The 25,274-nt window shown below is 43.7% G+C and overlaps 1 protein-coding gene across 1 annotated transcript in view; it reads left to right on the forward strand.

Moving 5' to 3' along the window:
* LOC128822748 (transcription factor RFX3-like) overlaps nucleotides 1–25,274 on the forward strand; it is a 190,687-nt gene that overhangs the window by 129,727 nt on the left and 35,686 nt on the right. The window contains exons 8-12 of the mRNA XM_054004557.1: nucleotides 4,114–4,235; nucleotides 10,109–10,221; nucleotides 11,026–11,141; nucleotides 11,633–11,787; nucleotides 25,030–25,127. Of these exons, the coding sequence (XP_053860532.1) occupies nucleotides 4,114–4,235; nucleotides 10,109–10,221; nucleotides 11,026–11,141; nucleotides 11,633–11,787; nucleotides 25,030–25,127 (604 nt within the window). The remainder of the gene's footprint in view (nucleotides 1–4,113; nucleotides 4,236–10,108; nucleotides 10,222–11,025; nucleotides 11,142–11,632; nucleotides 11,788–25,029; nucleotides 25,128–25,274) is intronic.

Below are 25,274 nucleotides of genomic sequence, written 5' to 3' on the forward strand. Positions count from 1 at the left end.
ACTCCACGAGGTAACCTCTGTTTTTTTCTTCAGGAGCATCGAGAAGACATGAGGAAGTGGAATGGAAAATCCACCTCCTCCTTAGCAGCCTGGGTACGTGAACTGATAAGAGGAACATCTAACACAAGAAGCTCATCTAGAGTCAATGCTGCTCCAGTCTCTCACACACAGAATTCCAGACAATATAGGAATGATGATATGACTGATCGTCTTGAAGGAACCTCAGGAACCTATTTACAGGAAGTGAGCAATGTGTACCATGACCAGGAATAGAGGGGCCCTGCCTCTAGCCAAGTAGAGGTCAGAGACAATCGTATCTATTGGACTGTGTGGATCCGATGGCCTGGCACATCTGAACCACAAAAATATACGGCTTTTTTTGACACCGGTGCCCAATGTACCCTGATGTCATCAAGGAATGTAGGAGCAGAATCCATTTATATTTCTGGGGTAACAGGAGGATCCCAACAGCTGTCTGTATTGGAGGCCAAAGTGAGTTTAACTGGGAACGGGTGGCAGAAACACCCCATCGTGACTGGCCCAGAGGCCCTATGCATCCTTGGCATAGACTATCTCAGAAATGGATATTTCAAAGACCCAAAAGGACATCATTGGGCTTTTGGGATAGCTGCTGTAGAGAAAAGGCATCAGAAAACTGAATACCTTACCTGGTCTCTCAGACAACCCCTCCGCTGTGGGACTGCTGAGAGTTGAAGAACAACATGTACCAATTGCCACAGCAACAGTACACCGTCGGCAATGTCGTACCACAGAGACTGTGATTCTCATCCATGACATGATTCATAAACTCGAGAGCCAAGGGGTGGTCAGCAAGGCTCATTCACCTTTTAACAGGCCTATATGGCCAGTGCGCAAGTCCAGTGGAGAATGGAGACTGACGGTGGATTGCCATGGCCTGACTGAGGTTACACCACCACTGAGCGCTGCCGTGCCAGACATGTTGGAGCTTCAGTACGAGCTGGAGTCCAAGGCAGCAAAGTGGTATGCGACCATCAATATTGCAAGCGCCTTCTTCTCCATTCCTTTGGCAGCAGAATGCAGGCCTCAATTTGCCTTCACCTGGAGGGTAGTGCAGTACACCTGGAACCAACGGCCCTGGAGTGGAAGCACAGTCCCACCATCTGCCATGGACTGATCCAGACCACACTGCAAAAGGGCGAGGCTCCCAAACATCTACAGTATATCGATGACATCATTGTATGGGGGAGGACAGCAGGGGAAGTCTTCGAAAAAGGAGAGAAGATTATCCAGATTCTGCTGAAAGCTGGTTTTGCCGTTACGTGAAGCAAGGTTAAGGGACCAGCTCAAGAAATTCAGTTTCTAGGAGTCAAGTGGCAAGATGGATGTCGTCAGAGCCCGACAGAAGTAATCAACAAGATCACTGCTATGTCTCCACCTACCAACAAGAAGGAAACACAAGCTTTCCGAGGTACCATAGGCTTTTGGAGAATGCACATTCCTGAGTACAGCCAGATTGTGAGCCCTCTATACCTGGTCACCCGCAAGAAGAACAATTTCCACTGGGGCCCTGAACAGCAACAAGCCTTCACCCAGATCAAGCAGGAAATTGCTCATGCAGGAGGCCTTGGCCCAGTCAGAATGGGACCAGAGGTGAAGAACTTGCTCTACTCTGCAGCCAGGAAACATGGTCTGTCCTGGAGCCTTTGGCAGAAGGTGCCTGGGGAGACTCAGGGTCAACCACTGGGACTCTGGAGCTGGAGATAGAAAGGCTCTGAAGCAAACTACACTCCCACAGAGAAGGAAATCTTGGCCGCCTGTGAAGGTGTTCAAGCTGCCTCAGAAGTAATTGGCACCAAAACGCAGCTGCTTCTGGCACCCTGGCTACCAGTGCTGGGGTGGATGTTTAAAGAAAGGTTCCTTCCACACATCATGCCACCGACACAACATGGAGTAAATGGATTGCCCTCATCACCCAGCGCGCCCGTACTGGAAATCCGAATCGCCCTGGGATTCTGGAAATTATAACAAACTGGCCTGAAGGGGAGACTTTTGGATTATCTTCTGAAGAAGAGGAGCAAGTGGCACATGCTGAGGAAGCCCCACCATATAATGAGCTACCCGAGACTGAAAGACAATATGTCCTTTTCACTGATGGTTCCTGCCGAATTGTAGGCACTAACCGGATTTGGAAAGCTGCAGTATGGAGCCCCACATGACGAGTTGCACAAGCTACCGAGGGACAAGGTGGATCGAGTCAGGTTGCAGAGCTTAAAGCCGTCCAGCTGACTTTGGATATGGCCGAATGAGAGAAGTGGCCGAGGCTCTATCTCTACACCGAATCATGGATGGTAGCTAATGCTCTGTGGGGATGGCTGGGTCACTGGAAAAAGGCCAACTGGCAGCTCAGAGGGAAACCCATCTGGGCCTCTGAGATTTGGCAGGACATTGCCACCCAAGTAGAGAGGCTGACCGTGAAGATTCGACACGTGGATGCGGACATACCCAAGAGTTGGGCTAATGAAGAGCATCACAACAACGAGCCAGTGGACTGAGCTGCCAAGGTGAAAGAATCACAGGTGGATCTAGAGTGGCAGCATAAGGGAGAATTATTCCTAGCTCGTTGGGCCCATGATGCCTCTGGACATCAGGGGAGCGACGCAACATACCAATGGGCCCGTGACCGAGGGGTGGACCTTACTATGGACAACATCTCACAGGTCATGCACGACTGCGAGACCTGCGCTGCAATCAAACAGGCCAAGTGGGTGAAGCCTCTGTAGTACGGTGGGTGGTGGTTGAACTACAGATATGGGGAAGCCTGGCAAACTGACTACATCACACTTCCCCAAACCCACCAGGGCAAGCGCTACGTACTGACCATGGTGGAAGCAGCCTCAGGATGGTTGGAAACCTACCCTGTGCCTCATGCCACTGCCCGGAACACCATCTTAGGCCTAGAAAAGCAAGTCCTGTGGAGACATGGCACCCCTGAGAGAACTGAGTTGGACAACAGAACCCTTTTCAAGAACGGCCTAATAAACACCTGGGCCAGAGAACATGGCATTGAGTGGATATATCATATCCCCTATCATGCAGCAGCTGCCGGGAAAGTTGAACGATGCAATGGACTACTTGAGACTACCCTGAGGGCACTTGGTGGGGGAAACTTCAGGAATTGGGAATTGAACTTGGCAAAAGCCACCTGGATGGTCAACACCCAAGGGTGCATCAGTCGAGCTGGTCCTGCCCAGTCTGAACTCTTGCACAGAGTGGATGGAGATAAAGTCCCTGTGGTACATATGAAAGGTATTTTAGGAAAGACTGTTTGGATTAATCCCACCTCAGGCAAAGAGAAACCCATCCGTGGGATTGTTTTTGCTCAAGGACCAGGTTATACTTGGTGGGTAATGCCGAACAACGGGGAAACCTGTTGTGTACCACAGGGAAACTATAAGTGAGAACTATATGTAAGGTTTCATTGTGATGCAGATGGAAATAGAATAAGGGGTGGATAATTTCCCAGATTGCAAGGCAAGATGTATTCCATTTGCCATCTGTATGGCAGTTGTCTTCTGTTAAGTGGGCAGTTTTCCTTATCTTTTTCACAACCAATTCTCCCTGCGGGGAGACATCTGCTGATAATGGGCTACTGAATGTCACTGTATGACTGATAAGAACTATAACATCCCATTGTGAGATGCTCCGCCCAGAGGGAGGAGCCAAGCATTCCTAACTGGATATAATCTGGGGTTTTGGGACACCAGACTCAGGCTTTTCTGCTGGATTTTCAGGACGACTGCAGCCATTCCAATTTGGACGGCTACCAACACCCTCACCAAAAAGGGTGTCAGGTTGTATTCTGACTCTGTCAGTGGTTTTTCTTTTGTATTATTGCATGCATTTTGTTTTCTTTTTCACTTTTCCTAATAAATTGTATTTCTGACTTGGAGTATCTCACTCCTTTTGTTTTCAAACCAGAACACCAATGTTCTACATTTCCTTGCTACAATTATTCTGTTGTTACTTTTTTCTTTTGTGTGAACTAACAAAACTGTATATTGAGACTCAGAAATCAGGGACATACAAAAAAAGTGATCCTAAAGAATGATTTTCTATTTGATAATTTTGTAGGTACAAGCCTGTGCAGAAAGTGGATGGAGTTCCAGATGGTTTCACAGGAAGTGGTCAACAGACAGGCGCATCTGCTGAACAAACTATAATTGCCCAAAGTCAACATCATCAACAGTTTTTAGGTATGAAAAGATGTTATACTGTCGTCTCACTGATAATAGAACAAAAAGATTCTCATAGGAGCTAAATGTTCTGTATTGCGGGACTTCTGTACAATTTCATATTCATCATGCAGATATAAAACAAAAAATGTGCAAAATCTATTTGCACAGTAGATTTAAAATATATTGCAATGCAATTGTGATGAAGACTCTGAGGCAAACTGCTCTGGCAGATGTGCTCTGGAGTCAAGGATCATGCCAAGGGACTGTGGAGAGAGTTCCTGAAGTGTCAAGACCTCAAAATTAGCACCGAGAGGTGCCTCAGCACCCCACCTTCTCCTCCCAGTAGGAAGCACTGAAGCTCTGACCCAGAGGCAGCTCTGACTCAGCGTGGGTTAGGTCAGGAGTGATGAGGTCCACTCCCCACCCTGTAACACCCCAGACACTTAATGTACGGAGCTAAACTGAGGTTCCTTTGCTTTGGGTAGACGCAAGGGAGAAATAACAACCAGATAGTCTCAAGAGGTAAAAATCCTACAAAGGTTTACTGGCAAAAAATAGAAAATCAAGGAACTTTGGCAAAAGATTTAGTACAACATAAAACACTTATCACGACATCGTCTTAGCCCATTCAACTTGGCAACCTTTTAAACCCATTTGATGTTACGTTCCATGAGAAGAAATTTAGAAGAAGAAAGGGAGAAAGACAGGAAAGATATAGCAAAAGGGTCATATAGCTACCAACTCCTGGGTTCTAGCAATGTAACAGATAGAAAACTCCAAGATGAAGGTAGGGTTAAAGAACAACATGCTTGCCTTGTGCTTAGCCTTCTTAAACCCTTGGCCCTTCATGGGCCTTCCTCCCAGGTGGGAGTTCCAGTTTCTCGGCCACTCAGGGGCTGGGTTAGGCAATACTGGGGGGCTGCCTCCAGTGTGCTATGATTGACAGAGACTGCAGGGCTGGGGGTATGGGGGTCAGGGCACCACCTCACCAGAGCAAGGCCAGACCTGCCTCCTACTACACACATTCCAAGCATCCCAAAATGTCTCCAGACATTGATCTTTCCAGTCTCTGACACACCCCTACAAAAGCAGCTCCTAGGGCACAAAGTAGGTAAACAGGGTGGGATGTGGCAGTTCAGGAAGGTAGAATGCAGTCACCCACCAGCTCAAGAGGAGAGCTCAGTTGGTGGTCATTACCTTCTCAGAAGGAGCTCACCTATGGTATCCACTTGGAGGGGAGCTATGACCTCTGGACTTGCCAGAAAGGATGTGGTCACACAGACAGAGCTGCCATGAAAACACGCAGCCATCGAGGTCTTGGGCTACAGGGAATGCCAGAGCCTGGCACTGGTACTGGATGGCAGTAGAGCCAACAGCTGTGTGAGGTGTGGTGAAGTGGATTATCTGCTCAGCCCAGGGGCAGATCTAAGAGAGGAGGTAGAAAAGAAGTATCAGGGACTCTGAATGGTTGAGCCACTCTCTACCATTCCTGAAGCAAATGCACTAGCTGGCCACACCACAAGAAGAAAAGGATCCCTTGCACTCTCACTACCAGGCAGAAGGAGGGGACTTATGAGATAGGAGGGAATGGAAACAGGTGTCTACTCAAGGCAGCAGGCAAATCCCTAAATCCCTTCCTGGCCTACCTCACCTTCCCAGCTGCAATACAATAAGTATGAGGCTCTAGAACTTGAAGACCAGGCACAGAATCATCAATGTTGGAAGAGACCTCCAAGATCATATAGTCCAACCATCAACCCAGCACCCCCATAATCACCCTTAAACCATATCCCCAAGTGCCACATCCAGATGCCTCTTGAACACAAATACAACATGGGCACACTACTACATGGACAAAGGTCCATCCAGGTTGGAGGAGTTGCCTAGGGTGAGTAAGTTTACTCCCTGCATCACAACTGCCTCAGTCAAGAAAAAAAGAGCAATTGTCATTGGTGATTCCTTTTTGAGAGGAACAGAGGCCTTATATGCTGACTGGACCCAACCTATAGGGAAGTCTGGTGCCTCCCTGAGGCCTGGGTAAGAGACATTGCCAAGAAACTCTGTAGCCTGGAACAGCCCTCTGATTATTATCCATTACTGCTCTTTTCAGGTAGTCAACAATGAAGTCCAAAGAAAAAAGTCTGAGGACAATAGAGAGAGGCCCCAGGGCTTTGGGATGACTGGTTGAAGGATCCGGAGCAAACAGTTTTCTCCTCTATTCTGCCAGTTGCAGGGAATGATGGAGGTAGAAACAGGAAAATCATGCAGATGAATACCTGGTGCTGAGCCTGGTGTCACCAGCAGAATTCGTTTTTTTTTGGATCACGGATTGTTTTACATGACACTGAGCCTGCTGGCAACAGCTGGGGTACACCTGTCTCAAAGGGGAAAAGGATCCTTATTAGTTAGCAGGGCTCACTGAGAGAGCTTTAAACTAGATTTGAAGGGAATAAAATCAGGAACACTGGAGATAAGCCAGGGGGTGGCACGCCACTGACAGATGGTGTGCTAATGAGGTCCTTCAGTCTGTAGTCTCGATAGAGGTAGGAGATGGAGATCCATGCAGTAGCAAGGATGCATGGGTTACTGATGTGCTAGAAACCACAGAAGCAGCTGAGAATGGTCAAGCAGAAATTAGAGCTTCTCCCCCGGAAAAGATAATGGATCAATAACACAACTTAAGTGTATTACATCAATGCATTCAGCATGGGCAACAAACAGGAGGAACTGGAAGCCATGGTGCAGCAGGAAAACTATGACATAGTTGCCATCACAGAGACATGATGGAACAAGTCACACAACTGATGCAGATGGTCTTTCAGGTCCCTTCCAACCCAAACCATTCTATGATTCTATAACCTGATCTTCTTCTATGACAAGGTGACCTGCCTAGTGGATGAAGTAAAGGCTGTGGATATTGTCCACCTAAATCTCAGTAAAACCTTTGACACTGTGTCCCACAGCATTCCCAGAGGAACAGGCTGTTCATGGCTTGGATGGATACACTGTTTGCTGGGTAAAATACTGACTGGATAGCCAGGCCCAAGGAGTGGTGATGAATGAAGTTAAATCCAATTGGTGGCTGGTCACAAGTGGTATTTCCCCGGGCTCAGTATTGAGGCCAGTCCTGTTTAATATCTTTAGCAGTGATCTGGATGAGGGGATTGAATGTGCCTCTGTAACTGTGCAGATGACCCCAATTTGGCCAGAAGTGTTGATCTGCTGAAGAGTAGGAAGGCTCTGCAGAGGGATCTAGACAGGCTGGATTGATCAGCCGAGACCAATGACATGAGGTTCAACAAGGTGAAGTGTTGGGTCCTGTATTTGGGTCACAACAACCCCATGAAATGCTACAGGCTGGGGGAAGAGTGGCTGGAAAGCGTTGGTGTCATGGTTTGACACTGGCGCAATGCAAGCGCCCCCATGAAAATGCACCTTCCCAAATAAATGCTGTGAGATGTTATCAGGAACAGAGCAGACCAGGCCCAAGCTTAATAACAAAGGAAAAAAAAAACTTTATTAAACTACTATTACTATAAAAGACACACACACTAAATCCAGGATGAAGACCCTCTAAAACATCCCTCCTCCTCCCAATTTCCAAAACAACCACCATGAAACATCACCCGGGATTCCTGGTCAAATTACCACCCTTCAGATAATCAATACTCAGTCCATCAAGGGAGAGAGAAGTCTCTCTTGTGCCATAGACCACCCCCACCCCCCCACCAGAAACACAGTTGCCACCTCCTGTTTTTCCCTGTCACACATGGCAACCACCCGGAGAAAATCTGCCAGTGTGACACTCTCCTTTCCATGTCACAGTGCTCTCACCACCGTGCATGGACAGACTGCCCATAGGGCTCCTTTAAGGATGCTTTGCCATGGACCACAAGGGACAACAGTTCAGCTTCTCATTTTGGGACTACAGTCCCCCCCATTTTCCCCTGGGGCCAAGGGTCCAAGAACAGAGATCATCTTCTTCCTGAAGATAGAGGGCATCACCATTCCCTCCTCAGCTTTTCTCTGTTCTTGCCATTCTTGTGCTGGTGGTTGCTGAAGCAGGTTTTCTTGGGTCACCACTGCATCCCCCTAAAATGCAGTCTCTATTGCAGGAGAATTTGGTTCAGTCTATGGCTAACAAGAAAAGTCCAGCCAAAAGCTACTCCATCATCTCCTCCCACCTAAATATTTCTTCTTCTAACATGTCAGGTCCTGGACTGTCTCTCTTCCACTACAAATCAAGGAGGAGTAATATTTTACAAAGCCCTCATTTCCTGGAAAGGGTTAAAAGTTCAGACTCCCTGGACGGCTGAAATCTCTGCCCAGAACTCTCAACTCCCACACTGGGCACCTTCCCCCCCCTTCTCCTTCTCCTCCACCAGCAAATTTTCCAGGTGCCGTCAGGCTCTCTGTCTCTTTCTCTCTAAGGGGGGGGGGGGGGAACAAAGGCATCTCCGCTTCTCTCCACCCTTCCGTCCGCAGGAGCTGTCTCGGTTCCAGACCTTCAGCCCCCTCGGCCTACCTTGTCCAGGCTGCATGGCTTCCCCTCCCCCACCCAGCCCATGGCTGGGCAGGGGAGAGTCTGCACTCTCAGACAACTGGAACCAAAGAGAGTGTTCCCCTGGGAGTTCTTGCTTTTAACCCCCTGTGTTCTCAGAGGCGTGTCCATGCCTTCAGTGGTCACTCCAGGTGCCAATATCCAAACCTGACCACTGATTGGTTTGACCCAACTTCCTGAAAAAAATTCACTTCCATGTCAAACCACGACAATTGGAAAAGGATCTGGGGGCGCTGGTCAACAGCCTGCTGAACTTTAGATGGCAGTGTGTCTGGGTGGCCAAGAAGGCCAATGGCATCCTGGCTTTTACATTTGCTAATGTAAAAATGCTTATTAAATGTGTTATTGCAGTAATTGTACACTTTGTTTTGAATTCATATATTGGGGATTTTGAAGCATCTCATCTTTTGGCACAACCTTGCTGCTACCATAATCATTGGGAACCTTAGTTTATAGTTAGCAGGTTTTTGAATTTTCCTTTCCACTGTCCCCCTGGTTGACAGTGCATTTTTTCCCCCATACCAGTATATCTGTTGGAAACACTTATGAGAAATAGTAAAAACACATGTTGGCTTGTCGCTGTCGAGCAGGACAGGAACAGAGAACTCTAGATCAGAAGGCTAAGAAAATGAACTCTCTCCTTATTTCAAATGTACCACTCTATATATAGAGAACATTGAGAAGACTAATTTCATTGGTCTTAGAGTAAAAACTTGTCACACCATTGGTGTGCAGTGAATGACGCACAGTAGCAGAACATATCTATAAACAATGTGAATAACAAGATAGATTAGAGAATTATTTACATTCTTTCCCAACTGTTTCCCAGGCTCTTGCCTGGTTAGAAAACCTTTCTCTTTCTCTCTGACTGAGCTGAGAATACCCACATTGGCTAAAGTCGAAAGGCTTTTAAATTTCAAGTAAATATATGCTGCTGAGTCTACTAAACCCTAACATGCATGTCAATGCAAAAGCTCTTTGGTTGATCAAAATAAAACTATTACATTGTATTGATCTCTTATATACTGACATGAATATTCTGAAAATTAGTCTTATCTTTTTTTGTATACAGATACAATATGTACGTGTAATCATTTTTATCTGCTACCTCTTAAGAATAATTTAACATCTTTTGTTTTAAAAATAGCTAGCTGGTTTGCTCACAATTTTATTGCAACTTTAAAACATATTAAGTATGAAAGACATTCCTCTTTGGGCATTATGACCTTCTAGACTTTATTTCTTTACATCATCCTTAAATGTTTTCTGGTCAAACTGTAATTGGCATCATCTGCAATATCTTTCTTCTGTTATGTTGTCATGGAAACAGATGCATCTCGAGTACTTCCAGAGTTTGGAGAAGTTGAAATATCTTCTCTGCCAGATGGTACTACCCTTGAGGACATAAAATCACTGCAAAGTCTTTATCGAGAACACTGTGAGGTAGGAAAAGTGTCTTTTCACAGAAATCATTCTTTGAAAATTCATGTCTTCTAGTGAGAATCAGTACAACAGGGTGACTGATGCAAAACAGATTACAGCCAGCCTACCTGTATCTTATGTGATCCTCAAATATTTTGCTTATTCAAAAAGGACATTTGCAAAAAGACCCCTGAAATTTCTCTCTTAACAGGAAAAAAATAACATGTAATAGAATACCGATACTGGAATGAAATAATGTGTAGCTTTTGAGAATTTTAGCTAAAACAAACTTTAGATAATATATATTCAGAATTTTGCTTTTTTTAATATGAGTTGAAATCAGATTAAATTATTATTTGTAATGTTTATGTTAAAAACAAACTAATTTTTTCTTCAAGTTTTAAAGAAGCAGGTTACTTAAGAACTTAAGGCCACATTTTATATTGAATAACGTGTTTTAAAATTATTGTTGAAGGTGCTTTAAAGCATGTAATGAAGTAACAAAATTAATGAAATAGGTTTCCTTTGTGTTTTCAATAGTGTTAAAAGTTCAGTTTAAGTGAATTAATCTGATATATGTACTTAGGCTCTTTTCTGGAGGGTTGATCTTAGTCACTTGACCTGATCTTAGTTTCTGGTTACACTAGTCCAGACAGCTGGAAAAATTTTTGCTACAAAGTTATTAAAAAGGATATTATATGTTTATTTATCAGCATACATTTTAATATTTTTTCTGCAACATGACCAGGGGCAGCTATACCCCTGGAAAGAATTGTGGGGAGAATCACTTAGAAGACTATCTGCACTGATTTTATATTTCTTTAGGCAATAGTGGATGTTATTGTGAATCTTCAGTTTAGCCTGATAGAAAAATTGTGGCAAACTTTCTGGCGCTATTCTCCCTCTTCTCCAGCTGACGATGCGGCTATTATTGAACTGAGGTCAGTAAATGTATCTTTGCTTACTGTTCACCATCATGATATAACAGCAGGAGTCAAATCAACAGAAGACTTAGTTTTACATATAAGCTAAGAACCTTTTCTGATATCAATAGTTTTTCAGGTTAAATTTGTGTTGTCTGTTGTTGATATATAGGGTGTTGGTATATGTCAAACTGCAGCCTTGAAATGATTGTATGCATCTTCTATTTGTTCCTTTGGATTACTTAATTCAAAGTGTCTTTTCACAATATGTTGTCTGATCTGTTTAAATTGCAAGGACCATTTTTATCATATCTCTGCATTATTTATGGTCTGGAGCAGAACTTTGGAGGCCATTTTTTCCCACAGTTTCATATTATGAAGTTAGAGTTTCAATTGGATGTAACAGAGACATCTATAAAGTTTTCATTAAATAATCTGTTTCAAAATGCATTGTACTTTTCTTATCTGTATGTAAATGCATTTCCATTTGTTACATTTATTCACAACAGCAATCTGAGTGAAATAGAAAGTCGACTTCCAAAAGGAAAACTAATTACTCTGTGCAAAAATGAATCTATTCTGAAATGGATGGGTAACTGTGACCATGTGATGTACCAGGCTTTGGTGGAGATTCTCATTCCTGATGTCCTTAGACCTATTCCTAGTAAGTTAAACACAGATAACATTTCATAAGACTGTCTTTTGTTTTGTTTTATGTGGTGAAATTTTTGTGCCTCAGGAAACTTTTGGGAATGATTTGGAAGGATCTAAATGTTGTGTGTGTGTGTGATCTTTCCTTAACTGTTGACTAGAAGGGTGTACTGGAGTTGATGTAAGCATTGTATTTAAAGAAAAGCAGAGTGGATGTTTCATTGTATTTAGGAAAACCTATAGAATTTTAAAGAATATATTTTATTATGAATTATGCCTTTTTAACTGTAAATTCTAAGTTTTTATTAAAGATAAAAATGGCGTTTTTTATATACTAGTTCTAGTCTAACTGGCAGCTGTGAATGCACTATGGCCCTGAGTCCAATAATGTCAAGACAGTCTTTCTGTTGACTTCAGTATGCTTTAGTTTAAGTTTTTTATATATAAGTTCTAGTTGTTAAAAAAAGTAAAATGTATATGCTTTGTAATTTTTGTTTTTGGATAGTTTAATATATTATCAGTGGCTGCTAAAACCTTATCAGTTTTGATACCTATTTAACGAACATAATGCTATCAAACATCTTAAGACTTGTTTATTGTTCCAGTCTACTATAGTTTATTTTCAATTTCCAGTATGAAGGACTCATCGATTGAGTCTAATATTATGGCAAACTGACCATTATCAGGAATAGAGCATTCTTTTATAGCATCCATGGTACTTTTTTATGGCTGCTTTTGGTAGTAAATTATTTTTAAATTGTTTTCCAGGAAGGATAGATTCTTTTTAAAAACATTTATTGCATGTTTTGCGTGTTGTGTTAAATCTTGAAAAGTAATTATAATTTTATATATATAGATAATATATAATATATAGTATTAAAAGAAATTATAAAAGAAATATTAGGAACCAACAGGGAGACACCTGTAAAATGCCACAAAGGAATTGTGTTCCTCTAAAATGGTGACAAGGTTGATAGGTCCACTGAAGTGCCTCTATAGCAATGCATGCAGGATGGATAAGAGACAGGAAAAGATGGAAGCCTCTGTGCACCTGGAAAGGTATGATTTAATACCATCACTGAAACAATGGGTCAAATTGCACAACTGAAACACTGCAATCAATGGCTATAAACTGTTACGAAAGCACAGGCAAGGAAGAAGGGGTGGAGGGAGGGGTTGCCCTCTATGTAAAAAAACTTGACTGGAGAGAGCTGTCTTTGAAAACAAGTGCTGAATGGGTTGAGACCTTTGAGGTAAAAATAAAGGAAAAGCCAACAAAGGAAACCTCGTGGTTGGTGTTTGCTACAGGCTGCCCAATCAAGGGGAGCCTGTTGATGAAGTAAGTGTTCTTACTTCAGCTACAGGAAGCATCACACTTGCAGGCTCTGATCCTCCTGGAGGACCACCCTGACACCGGCAATCTCTCCTCCCATATCTTTCAAGACCCTGAAATTCAAGGTAGGGACTGGGAGAAAGAAGTCCCTCCCATCATGGGAGAAGATCAGGTTTGTGACCACCCGAGGAACCTGAGCATACATCAGTCCATGGGATGACAGGAGGAGCTGGAAGCCATTGTGCAGTGGGAAAACTATGACATAGTTACCGTCACAGAAACATGGTGGGATGACTCACATGACTGGAGTGCTGCAATGGATGGCTATAAACTCTTCAGAAGGGACAGGCGAGGAGGGAGAGATGGTGGGGTAGCCCTGTATGTTAGGGACTGACTCAACTGTCTGGAGCTTAATGATAGTGTCTATAGGGTTGAGTGTTTACTCAAGAATCAGGGGCAAGGCCAACAAGACAGATATGGTGGGAGTCTGTTATAGACCACTCAACCAGGATGAAGAGGCAGATGAAATATTCTATAAACAGCTGGAAGAAGTCTTTATAATCACTATCCCTTGTTCTTGTGGGAGACCAATTTATCAGATGTCTGCTGAAAATACCACACAGCAGAGAGGAAACAGTCTAGGAGGTTCCTGGAGTGTGTGCAAGAGAACTTCCTGACACAGATGGTGAACCAACTCAGGAAGGTGCCCCACTGGACCTGTTGTATGTGAACAGTAATGGACTGCTGGGTGATGTCTTAGGCAAAGTGATCATGTAATGACAGTTTTTGATTCTCAGACAAGTAAGGAGAGGTGACAACATAACTGCTACCTTGGACTTGCAGAGAGCAGACTGGCCTGTTTAGGAGACTGGTTGAGAGAGTCCTTTGGGAGGCAGTCCTGAAGGGCTAAGAAGTCCAGGAAGACTGGACATTCTTCAAGAATGAAATTCTAAAGGCACAAGAGCAGGTTGTCCCCACGTGTTGAAAGATGAACCTGCAGGGAAGATGACTGGCCTGGCTGAACAGAGAACTTTGGCTGGAACTCGGGGAAAATAAAGGAGAGTTTATGACCTTTGGAAGGAGGGACAGGCAACTCAGGAGGACTACAAAGATGTCATGAGTTTATGCAGGGAGAATGAGCCAGCAGTGTGCCCAGGTAACCAAGAAGGCCAAAGACATCCTAGCTTGTGTCAGAAATAGTGGGGCCAGTAGGACCAGGGAAGTGATTGCTCCCCTGTATTTCACACTGGTGAGGCTGCACCTCATATTGTGTTCACTTCTGGGTCTGGGCCCCTCACTTCAAGGAAGATATTGAGGTGCTGGAGCATGTCCAAAACCAGGCAACAAAGCTGGTCAAGGGTCTGGAGCACAAGTCTTATGAGGAACGGCTGAGGGAGCTGGAGTGTGGGGAAAAGGAGGCTCAGGGTAGACCTTATGTCTCTTTACAACTACCTGAAAGGAGCTTGCAGCAAGGTGGGGGTCTCTACTCCATAGTAACAAGTGCTAGGACAAGTGGAAATGGCCTCATGATGCACCAGGAGAGGTTTAGAGTAGATATTAGGAAAAATTTCTTGTCAAGCATTAGAGCCACCATCCCTGGAGGTATTTAAAAGATGTAGCTGTGGCACTTAGGAACATGGTTCAATGGTGGACTTGGCAATGTTAGGTTAATGGTTGGACTCAACGATCTTAGGAGGTCTTTTGCAACCTAAATAGTTCTATGATTCCATGACCCAACAAGATGCATGCCAGGGTCCTGAAGGAACTGATATAGTTCACAAGCCATTCTCCATTACATTTAAGAAGTCATGGCAGTCAGACTGCATCACCAGTGACTGGAAAAAGGGAAACATTGCACCCATTTTTAAAAAGTGTAAAAACAAGGATTCTGGGAACTACCGACCAGTTGGCCTCACCTGTTACCTGTAAGATCATGGAGCATGTAAAGGAAACTTCCCAGTCTTACCTTTCAGGAGTCTCTGGCAGTCACACTCCAAACGTCAGAGACTTTAACTGCTGGGACCAAAGCCTCTTCTCAGCGGTGGCTCCAGTAAGCTGAAGGGAGCCCCTGCACACCCCACTCACACGCAGTCAGACCAGATTTCCTTTACCAGTTCGACCCCAGGTTTCCCATAGCAATCTCAGATGTCTCGTTCCATAAAGCAATTTATTCACTGTGCGGCAACACAGAAACAGCCTGAGCTGATGCCTCCAAGGAGTCTTGTGTATGGTCAGACTAGGTAGTTTCCTTAACAGAGCAGATCCTCCTGGAAGCTACATCGATGACAGGGGGGACATTAGACACAGCTAACATGGCTTCACCAAGGACAAATCGTGTCTGACTAATCTAGTGGCCTTGTACAATGGAGTGACTACATCAGTGGAAAAGGGAAGAGCTACAGATGTCATCTACCTGGACTTATGTAAGGCCTTTGATACAGTCCCCCAAAATATTCTGGCCACTTAGATGGTGTTGTGGTTTAACCCCAGCTGGCAAATAAGTACCACACAGATGCTCTCTCCCCCACTAGCTGCATGGGAAATCAGAAAAAAGTAAAACTTGTGGGTTGAGATAAGAACAGTTTAAAAATTGAAACAAATTAAAATATAATAATACTAATATTGTTAATGATGATAGTAACAATAATAATAATTGTAAAGAAAAGGAGAGAGAGAAAAAATAAAACCCAAGAAATACAAGTGCTCTCCACCTGCTGACCGATGCCCAGCCTGTCCCTGAGCAGCGATTGATCACTTCCAGTTAACTCCCCCCAGTTTATATCCTGGGCATGACGTTCTATGGAGTGGAATATCCATTTGGCCAGTTCAGGTCTCCTGTCCCAGTCATGCTCCCTCACAGCTTTTTGTGTACCTCACTAGCAGAGCATGAGATATTGAAAAGTCCTTGACTTAGAGCAAGCTCTACTAGGGAAAAACCAAAACATCTGTGTGTTATCAATATTATTACAGAATCACAGAATCATTTAGGTTGGAAAAGACCTCTAAGATTGAGTCCAACATGTAACTAACTTATTTAACTAACCTTGTCAACTACACCATAGCACTAAGTGTCATATCCAGGTTTTATTTAAAACCTCCAGGGATGGTGACTCCATCACCTCCCTGGGCAGTCCATTCCAATGTTTACCAACCTTTTCTGTGAATAAATTCCTCCTGATGTCCAGCCTAAACCTCCCCTGGTGCAACTTGAGGCTATGTCCTCTCATCCTGTCGCTAGTTGCCTGGGAGTAGAGGCCAAGCTCTACATCATCACAACCTCCTTTCAGGTAGTTGTAGAGAGTGATAAGATCACCCCCGAGCCTCCTTTTCTCCAGGCTAAACAACCCCAGCTCCCTCAGCCACTCCTCATATGACTTACTCTCTAGATCCTTCACCAGCTTCCTTTTCCTTCTATGAACTTGCTCCAGAACCTCAGTGTCCTTCCTGTAGCGAGGGGTCCAGAACTGGACACGGTACTCAAGGTGTGCCCTCACCAGTGCCCAGTAGAGAGGGACAATTACTTCCCTGGTCCTGCTGGCCATACTATTTCTGATACATGACCTTCTTGGCCATCTGGGCACACTGATGGCTCATGTTCAGCTGGCTATTGATCAACACCTCCAGGTCATTTTCCACTGGGCAGCTTTCCACCTGCTTTTCCCCAAGCCTGTAGTGCTGAATGGGGTTGTTGTGACCCAGGTGCAGGACCTGGCACTTGGCCTTCACGAACCTCATACAATTCACCTCAGTCCATCAATTTAGCTTGTCCAGACCCCTCTTTGTAGGGGTGATTTGCTCCAAAACATTCCACCTTGGGTGGATCCCATCAAGTCCCATAGACTTGTGTATGTCTAACTGATGTAGCAGGTGTTATTTGCTAGGTGGAATGAGTCCCACAACTGGAATGCTGTGATGAAGGGCTACAGGCTGTTTAGGAGGGATAGGCAGGGCAGGTGAGATGGACATGTGGCACTATATGTAAGGAAGAGGTTTGATTGTACAGCCCTTACAGTTGGCAGTGATGTGGTGGAGAACCTCTGAGTGAGGCTTAAGGGGATGGAAAACAAAGGAGATATTATAGTGAGTGTTTATTACTGATCACCCATCCAGGATGTAAGCAGTGATGAGTTCTTCTGTAAGCAATTAGGAGAAATCTCTGGATCAGTAGCCCACATCCCTATGAGAGATTCCAACTTCCTGGACATCAACTGGGAATATCATCCTGCTGTGACGAGCAGGACTTGGGAAGTCTTAAAGTTTGTGGGAGGTAACTTCTTGTCACAAGTACTCTGTGAGCCAACTAGAAAAGATGCCCTTCTAGACTTGTTGTTTGTGACTAGAGAAGGACTCTTGGGAGATGTGATGGTTGGTGGCTGTCTTGCCTACAGTGATCAACAGTTGGACTCAATGATCTTAATGATTCTATGATCATGGAATGTTTGAGATTAAAATTTTCAGTGTAGTGAGAAAAAAACATCAGCAGAGTTGTTACACTGGACTTTAAGAAAGCAAACTAAGCTATTAAGGGAGATATGTAGCAGAGTACCCTCAGAATCTGCTTTGAGGGCTTAGGGACCCACAAGTTCTGGTCAGTTTTAAAAGGTATTTAAAAGACATATAGATGTGGTGCTTGGGGACATGGTTATTTGCTTTCTTCTAGTCCTCATGAACTTTCCCTGATCACCATGACCATTCAAAGATAATTGAGAGTGGCCACACAGTGAAATCAGCCACCTCGCTCAGCACTCATGGGTGCATCTGATCAGGGCCATGGACTTATGCCTCTCCAATTTTTAAAATGTTTTCCTAACTGGGTTGTCCTCTATTGAGGAGAATTTTTCCTTGCTGCAGACTTTTCCTTTGGTCTCAGAGGCTTCAGATTCCTGAAGGTAGTCCTTACCAGTAAAGACTCAAGTGTAGAAGGCATCCTGTACCTCAGACTTTGTCATTAGGTTCCCTGCCCCCATTCAGCACCAGGCCCATGTTTTCTCTGGTCTTCATTTTTTCTGCTGATGTACCTGTAGAAACCCTTAATGTTGCTCTTCAGTTTCAACTCCAGGTGGACTTTGGTTTTCCTAACCCCATTTCTGCATACTTGGACAATGTCTCTGCATTCCTCCTGGGTCACTTGCCCCTTTTTGCAGCTCCTGTGTGCTTCCTTTTCATGTCCGAGTTTAGTCGTGAGCTCCTTGTTCATTCACGCAGACCTGTGACCTTTGCTTGATTTCCTGCTCATTGTGATGGACTATTCTTGAGCTTGGAGGAGGTGATCTTTGAATATCAAACAGGTCTCCTAGATCCAGAGTGCTCTCCAGGACTGTCTCCCATGGGATTCTTCCAAGCAGGCCTGTGCACAGGCCAAAGTCTGCTCTCCTTAAATTTGGAGTTGTCCTGCCATTTGCCTTTTTCCATCCTCTCAGTATACTCAACTCCACCATCTCATGGTTAATGCAGCTCAGACTCCCCCCAAGCTTCATATCACCAACAGTTTGTAAGAACTGTAAGAAAAGTTTCCTTGTTTGTAAGAATTTGGTCCAGCAGTGTCTCCTTTTCAGCTCTGTTTTGCCAATTACATGCTCTGTCTTTTCCATAACACTCTGCTTACCAACTCATTCCAGTACTCCTTCACTTGACTGTGGGTCATCATCTCCATCCCCCGTTATTTCTAGTTTAAAGTTCTCCTCACCAGGTTGGCCAGCCTGTTGGTAAAGATGGTTTTGCCCCACTTGGTCAGGTGGATCCCATCTCTAACAGTCTTCAGTCTTTAAAGAAGGGTCCCAATAGACATAAAATACAAATGCCAGTCGTCATTGCCAGATGGGCAACCAACTGTTGACCCACAGGATACTTCCATTCCCCCTCAAGCTCTTGCTTTTCACTGGAAAGACCAATGAGAAAACTACCTGGGCCCCCATACCCTTGACCATTGCCCCTAGATGCATGTAGTCACATTTATATGCTCCAGGTCTCCTCGGGCAGTATTGGTGCCCACGTAAAGATTTGCAAGGAGTAATAATCTGGGGGTTGGACAAGCCTTGTCAGTATCGCCACATCATCCCAGATTCAACCCCCAGCAAACAGTAAATCTTCCAACACAGCAGGTCAGGTTGGCAGATGTGGGCCCCAATCCCCATAGCACGGAGTCTCCCATTATTATCAGTTATCACTTCCTTCTGATGCTGCTGCATGGCTCAGGCTTAACTAGCTCTTGGACAGAGTTCCCAGACCCTCATCTGCTGTGAGGGTACTGCATCTGTTCTTTGTTGGAGATATGCAGGTGAAGCAGGAGCCTTCTTTCTGTTTCCAAAAGTCACAGGCTTCCAGCCTTTGCCATTTCCTAATACAATTAGCACAGACCACTTGATTCTCCTTCAATACAGCTGAGACCTCAGGCTGGAGGGTCTTTGTCAGAACCCAAGGTGTCCCTCAGACACTCTTGGATGTTCCGGGCTTAGGGCAGAAGCTTCTGAGACTCTGGCAGGCGGCTAGGAACCCTTGTGGTCTTGAGTTTGACTCATGGAACAATTTACTAACCTTGCAGGAAGAATAAGAAATCACAAAAGTTTAGATATTATAATAGAAGTAGTCACAAAGTGAAAGGTAGGATTTTTGAGTGCTGTACAGGGGGGTTTTAGGCCTTGTACAGAGGGGTCTGAGTTTTGTACATGGGGGTCAGAGGTTCTAAGATGGAGGGATTTGGGTGTGCCTTGTCTTCTTTCTTTCTTCTTCCTATTCCCTATGTTCTTGGTGGTGTTGGCACTCACAGATTAGTTTAGAGTAGAAAGTCACTGTTCAACATAGGTAATAGGCATTGGAGAAAAACTATAAACATTTAATACGTAATGTGTGATATAAAAGATGGTACCAGCCCCTCGAGAGAGGAAGAGAGATAGGGACAGAGACAGAGACAGAGAAGAAGACGAAGAGAGACGCAGAGAGAGACGCAGAAGGAGAAAGAGTTAGGGACAATGTCAGGGAGTCTGTGTGTTTTAAGATAACATGCAATAAACTGCCTTGAGACTAGACGACTGAAGACTACTGAGTCTTTCTTTGAAAGCACGGGTTGAAGGAGAGACTTTACCACCACCCAGAGTCACCCCAATCTGGGGGAAGGCTCTGGCAGGTCTTGAGAAAGATGTCTTTCTCACCTTCTCTGATACTGCACAGTCTGCTGACCTCTTCCTGCACTTCCTTGGCAACACAGGTCCTGTTCCACTGCACACCTTCTTCAGGCAAGGAAACTGTCCCACTCTGCCTCAGCCTCATCAAGAGACCCCAAGCACTTGCTGTACTCTGAGCTGCATCTTCCCTCAGAAGTTCGGTCTGGATTGAGGCCTCTGACATTATAGGGATAGTTGCTCTGATGGCTGGAGGTGGTACTCTGTGACACATTAACACCATTGCTGAGGACATGAATGCTGTTCTCTCTTCTGACACAAGTACTGCATCTGTTGTCTACCTCTGTTATCTATGCTGTAAGAAGCAACTCAGGAAAATATTTGCAAGTACTGCTCTGTAGAAATACCCCATCATAGGCAGGTTTCTTTTTTTCTGGATAATCAGAAAGGTACCAACAACAGCTGGCCAAAAAAAAAAAAAAGGGAAAATGTGTTTAATTTTGTAAGGATGCAAACTGATAATTCTATTTTTTGAGTTTCATCTTTTTTTCTTTTCCTGATTTTCAGTATTTGGGGAAACCTACTCTTTCACGTAACTTCCTAATAAATATTGCCATAAAATAAATTAATAGTGAAGAAAACCTTTTGAAAAGCAAGCTCTAAGTAAAATTTGGTTAGTTGAAATTTTTGTGAAAACATTTCAGTGCCGACAAAATAAATGAAAAACTACTGTGTGGGAAAAAGCCACATTTCTTTGTTTAAAAAGAGGCCAAACACTTTATACTTCAATCAGGAGTAAAATTTATTATTATCTTATGATTCTAGCAAAATACCAGAGCCACTGTGTATTAATGGCAATAGATCCTTTCCCCTGAGAATGGCCTTTTTATCTCTTCACAAGTGACAGGATGGATACCACCAAACTTGTTTGGAAGTTCCTCTTCCAGACAGAGAAGTTATGTTCAAGATATTTTTCATGTTGTATCTGTCAATTTCAGCAATTACAAATACCAGAAAGACTGCAAAATCTTGTTATTTATGTAGAAGAAATATTTCAGATGAGAAACCCAAGCTTTTTGAAGGCTTATACAAAAATACCTTTTCCTTTTAACTTTTTTTTGCTGTATCATTTAATGTGTGTTTAGTAACACTTTGCAAACTATCTGAATGAGCTTTTTTTTTTTTTTTATTCTGCAGGTAATAAATTAACATGAGCAAATGCTTTGTTAATTAGCAAGTGTATGCAAAAATGTTAATGTAGAAACATGTGGGTTAAATGATTGACAGTGAAACAGAGTGTTTGCTCTTTGCCTGGAAACCTCAAGAAAGAAAAAAGAAAAAGCCCGTTCCATAGAGCTAATTCAGAAGTTTTATAAGTCCAAATTAAATTTCAGATGAGCATTCACATTTGGGGACAGTTACATAAACCAGTTGCCACTATAAATTTGAAGAAAATAATGCTTTAAAATATAAAATATTTCTTTCTTTTTTAAGCAAATTGGCTAACTTTGCTAGAAGAAGTTTTTATTTACAGGATTCATTAATTACTCAAGCTGAAAAAGGGCATTTCTCATATTAGGTGACTTCCATGAGCAATTAATTCTTACTCTACCAAACGTGCTGTTTTGCCTCATAAACAAAATCCACTGTTTACTTCCACTGTTTCTTCTTAGATGTAGTAAAAACAAAATCACTTATAGATAGTAATATTTCCCTTTTCTGTTTTTTTTTTCTTCTTTATTACTGTAGCAGCATTCATTCTCCACCACCAAATTTTCACACCAGTATGAGCAATCCTACCTTGTTTGTTTAATACATTCTTATATATTCCTTATCGATACCGTCGTTGAACATTGCACATTGCATTTTGTTCTTCAGAACTAAAAGAAAAACATGTTGGCAATGGTTCAGGGTACTTCAAGCTTACTTGAGGAAACTGAACTAATGCAATAATTGTCATTTCCTGTGGGGTTTTGCTCTTTAAAAGCAAAAGCACTTAGGCAAAAAATTTATGGCAGAAAATTCATGATGAAAGTTTTCAGGAGATAGGAAACAGTTGTTACAATTATTGATGTACCTGTAGGAATGCAAAAAAGAATTTTCACTGCTGATCATAAGTTTTTTGAAGGGGTCTTAGGTGAAATGGTCAGTTCTGTTTGTTAAATCAGAAACTAAATAATTGTTACATAATATAGACTCAAAGAATAATTCAGGTTGGAAGGTACCTCAGGAGGTGTCTAGTCCAACCTCCTGCTCAAAGCATGGTCAATGCTGAATTCACATTTGTTTGTTCAGGGCTTTACCTTGTCAGGTCTTGGAAACATCTAAGGATGGAAGCTACACAAAGCTCTCTGGGTGACCAGTTGCACTGTTCAACTGTCTTCTTGGGTTGCTTTTGCTCTGCTTTGTTGTCCCTCTAGCAGATAGGGACAGCTCTGCTGTTCAAGTCCCTCAGCAAAACTGGAGCCTGTAAACATGAAGCTTATTCCAGGTACCTGAAGGAGACATGTATTGGTTTTACATGGCAAGCTTTTGGTAGAGGTGAGGGGTGCACAGATGTCTTCTATGAGAAGATACCATAAGCTGTCCCCATGTCAGAAAGGGACACTTTCCGCTGGCTCCAAGATGGACCTGCTGCTGGCCAAAGTCTAAACCAGAGACATTAGTAGCATCTCTGTGGTAACATATTTTGAAAAAGAGTAAAAAATGGGTCACAGCAGCAGCCAGGAGAGAGGAGTGAGAATATGTGAGAGAAACAACTCTGCAGACACGAAGGTCAGTGAAGAAGGAGGGGAGAATGTGCTCCAGTTGCTGGAGCAGAGATTTCTCTGCAGCCCATGGGGAAGACCATGGTGAAGTACATTGTCACCCTGCAACCCATGGAGGATCCCACATGAGAGCAGGCGGGTGTACCCCAAAGGAAGCTGCAGCCCATGGAGAGCCCATGCTAGAGCAGGTTTTCTGCTGGAACCTGTGACCTTGTGAGGAGACAAATGCTGGAACAGTCTGTTTTTGTAGGACTTCACCGCATGGAAAAGACCTATACTGGAGCAGTTTGTGAAGAACTGCAGCCTATGGGAAGGATCCATGTTCAAGAAGGTCGTGAAGGACTGTCTCCCATGGGTGAGACCCCATACTGGAGCAGGAGAAGAGCATGAGGAGGAAGGAGAGGCAGAGACAGTGTTATGAACTGACTGCAACCCCCATTTCTTGTTGCCCTGGGCCACTTGGGGGGAGGAGGTAGAAGAGTTGGGAGTTAAGTTGTTCCTGGAAAGAAGTGAAGGTTGGAGGAAGTTTTTTTTAGATTTGTTTTTATATCTCTCTCCAACTCTGATTTGCAATAAATTCAATTAATTTCCCCAAGTGGAGTCGGTTTTGCCTGCAACGGCAATTGCTGAGTGATCTCCCTGTTCTTATCTTGACCCATGAGCATTTCTTTGTATTTTTCTCCACTGTTCTGTTGAAAAGGGAGAGTGATAGAGCAGCTTGGTGAGCACCTGGCAGTCAGTCAAGGTCAAGCCACCACAAGACTTCATCTACTTTTTCCTTATGAGATAGGCTGTATCAGATACCCACATCACCCATATTGTTATGTAATCTAACCTGGACCCTTAAGCTCTGAACTGGCTTATCATCCATCCCTAGGCAAAGCTCTATGCATTGCAGCTCCTCTTTCATATAGAGCACCTTCTTGTCTTGTTTCCCCTAAAGACTCTGTATTTATCCATTGCAGCACTCCAGAGAATCCCATAGTTATAGTTGCACAAAGTCCAGTTGGAGGCCAGTAAATAGCAGTGTACCCCAGAGGTCAGTACTGGGTCCAACACTGTTCAATATCTTTATTGGTGATCTGGATGATGGGGCAGAGCATACCCTCAGCAAGTTTGTTGATGACACAAAACTGAAGAGTGGCTGATGCATCACAAGATTGTGCTGCTATCCAGAGGGACCTCGACAGGATGGAGAAATGGGCTGACAGGAGCCTCATACAGTTCAATGAGGGGAAGTGCCAAGTCCTGCCCCTGGAGAGGAACAATCCTATGTGCCAGTACATGCCAAGGAGGCCAACCAACTGGAAAGCAGCTTTGCAGAAAAGGACCAGTGGGTCCTGGTGGACACCAAGTTGAACATGAGCCAGCAGAGTGCCCTTGCTGCAAAGAGGGCTAATGGTATCCTGGGCTGTATTAGACAAAGTGTTGCCAGTAGGTCCAGGTAGGTGATCCTTCCCCTTTATTCAGCACCATTTGAGTGCTGCATACCTGGAGTCTTGTATCTAGTTCTGGTCTCCCCAGTACGAGAGTGACATGGACATACTGAAGAGAGTCCAATGAAGGGCCATGAATTGGCACTGCTTAACTATCCTTAAGGTGAAAAAAATTCTCCTATCAAGTCAGGATCACTCTTTTTTCAGTTTATGCCCAGTATTTCTCACCCTCTGGCCACGCATCATTGTGAAGAGGCTGAGTCTGTTCTTGATACCTTGTACGTATTGAAAGCCTTCTATTAGGTCCCCCCTAAACTTTCTCTATTTCAGGCTGAAACACCTAGTTCCCTCAGCCTCTCTTCATAAGGTATGTGCTCCAGCTCCCTGACCATGTCAGTGGCCCTCTACTGAACTTACTACAGTTTATCAACATACTTCTTGTAATGATAGGGATCCAAACCTAACTGGATAAGTCTCTGAGCCAATAAATGCAGTAGTTCTCAATGTGGAATATTTAAATACTGAAGATGCAAAAGGTTTCAAGAGAGGCACCTTGCCATCCTTTTCATTTTATTTTTATTTTTATTCTTTAATGTTTAGGTGCCTTGACTCAGGCCATTCGCAATTTTGCAAAAAGCCTTGAAGGCTGGCTTTCCAGTGCCATGAACAATATTCCACAAAGAATGATACAAAGCAAGGTAAACAAAGTTGACTGCAGTTTTCTTCTCTTTCTGCAATTGTACACTAGATGTCATTCAAGATCTAAAAATAGCAGCATTTTAACTTTTATGCTAAATGTCATATTTAGGTTAAACTTCAAACATGAACCATGGGGTTGGAAATAA

The sequence above is a fragment of the Vidua macroura genome (assembly GCF_024509145.1).
Source record: "Vidua macroura isolate BioBank_ID:100142 chromosome W unlocalized genomic scaffold, ASM2450914v1 whyW_random_scaffold_48, whole genome shotgun sequence".
In the NCBI taxonomy this organism is placed as follows: domain Eukaryota; kingdom Metazoa; phylum Chordata; class Aves; order Passeriformes; family Viduidae; genus Vidua; species Vidua macroura.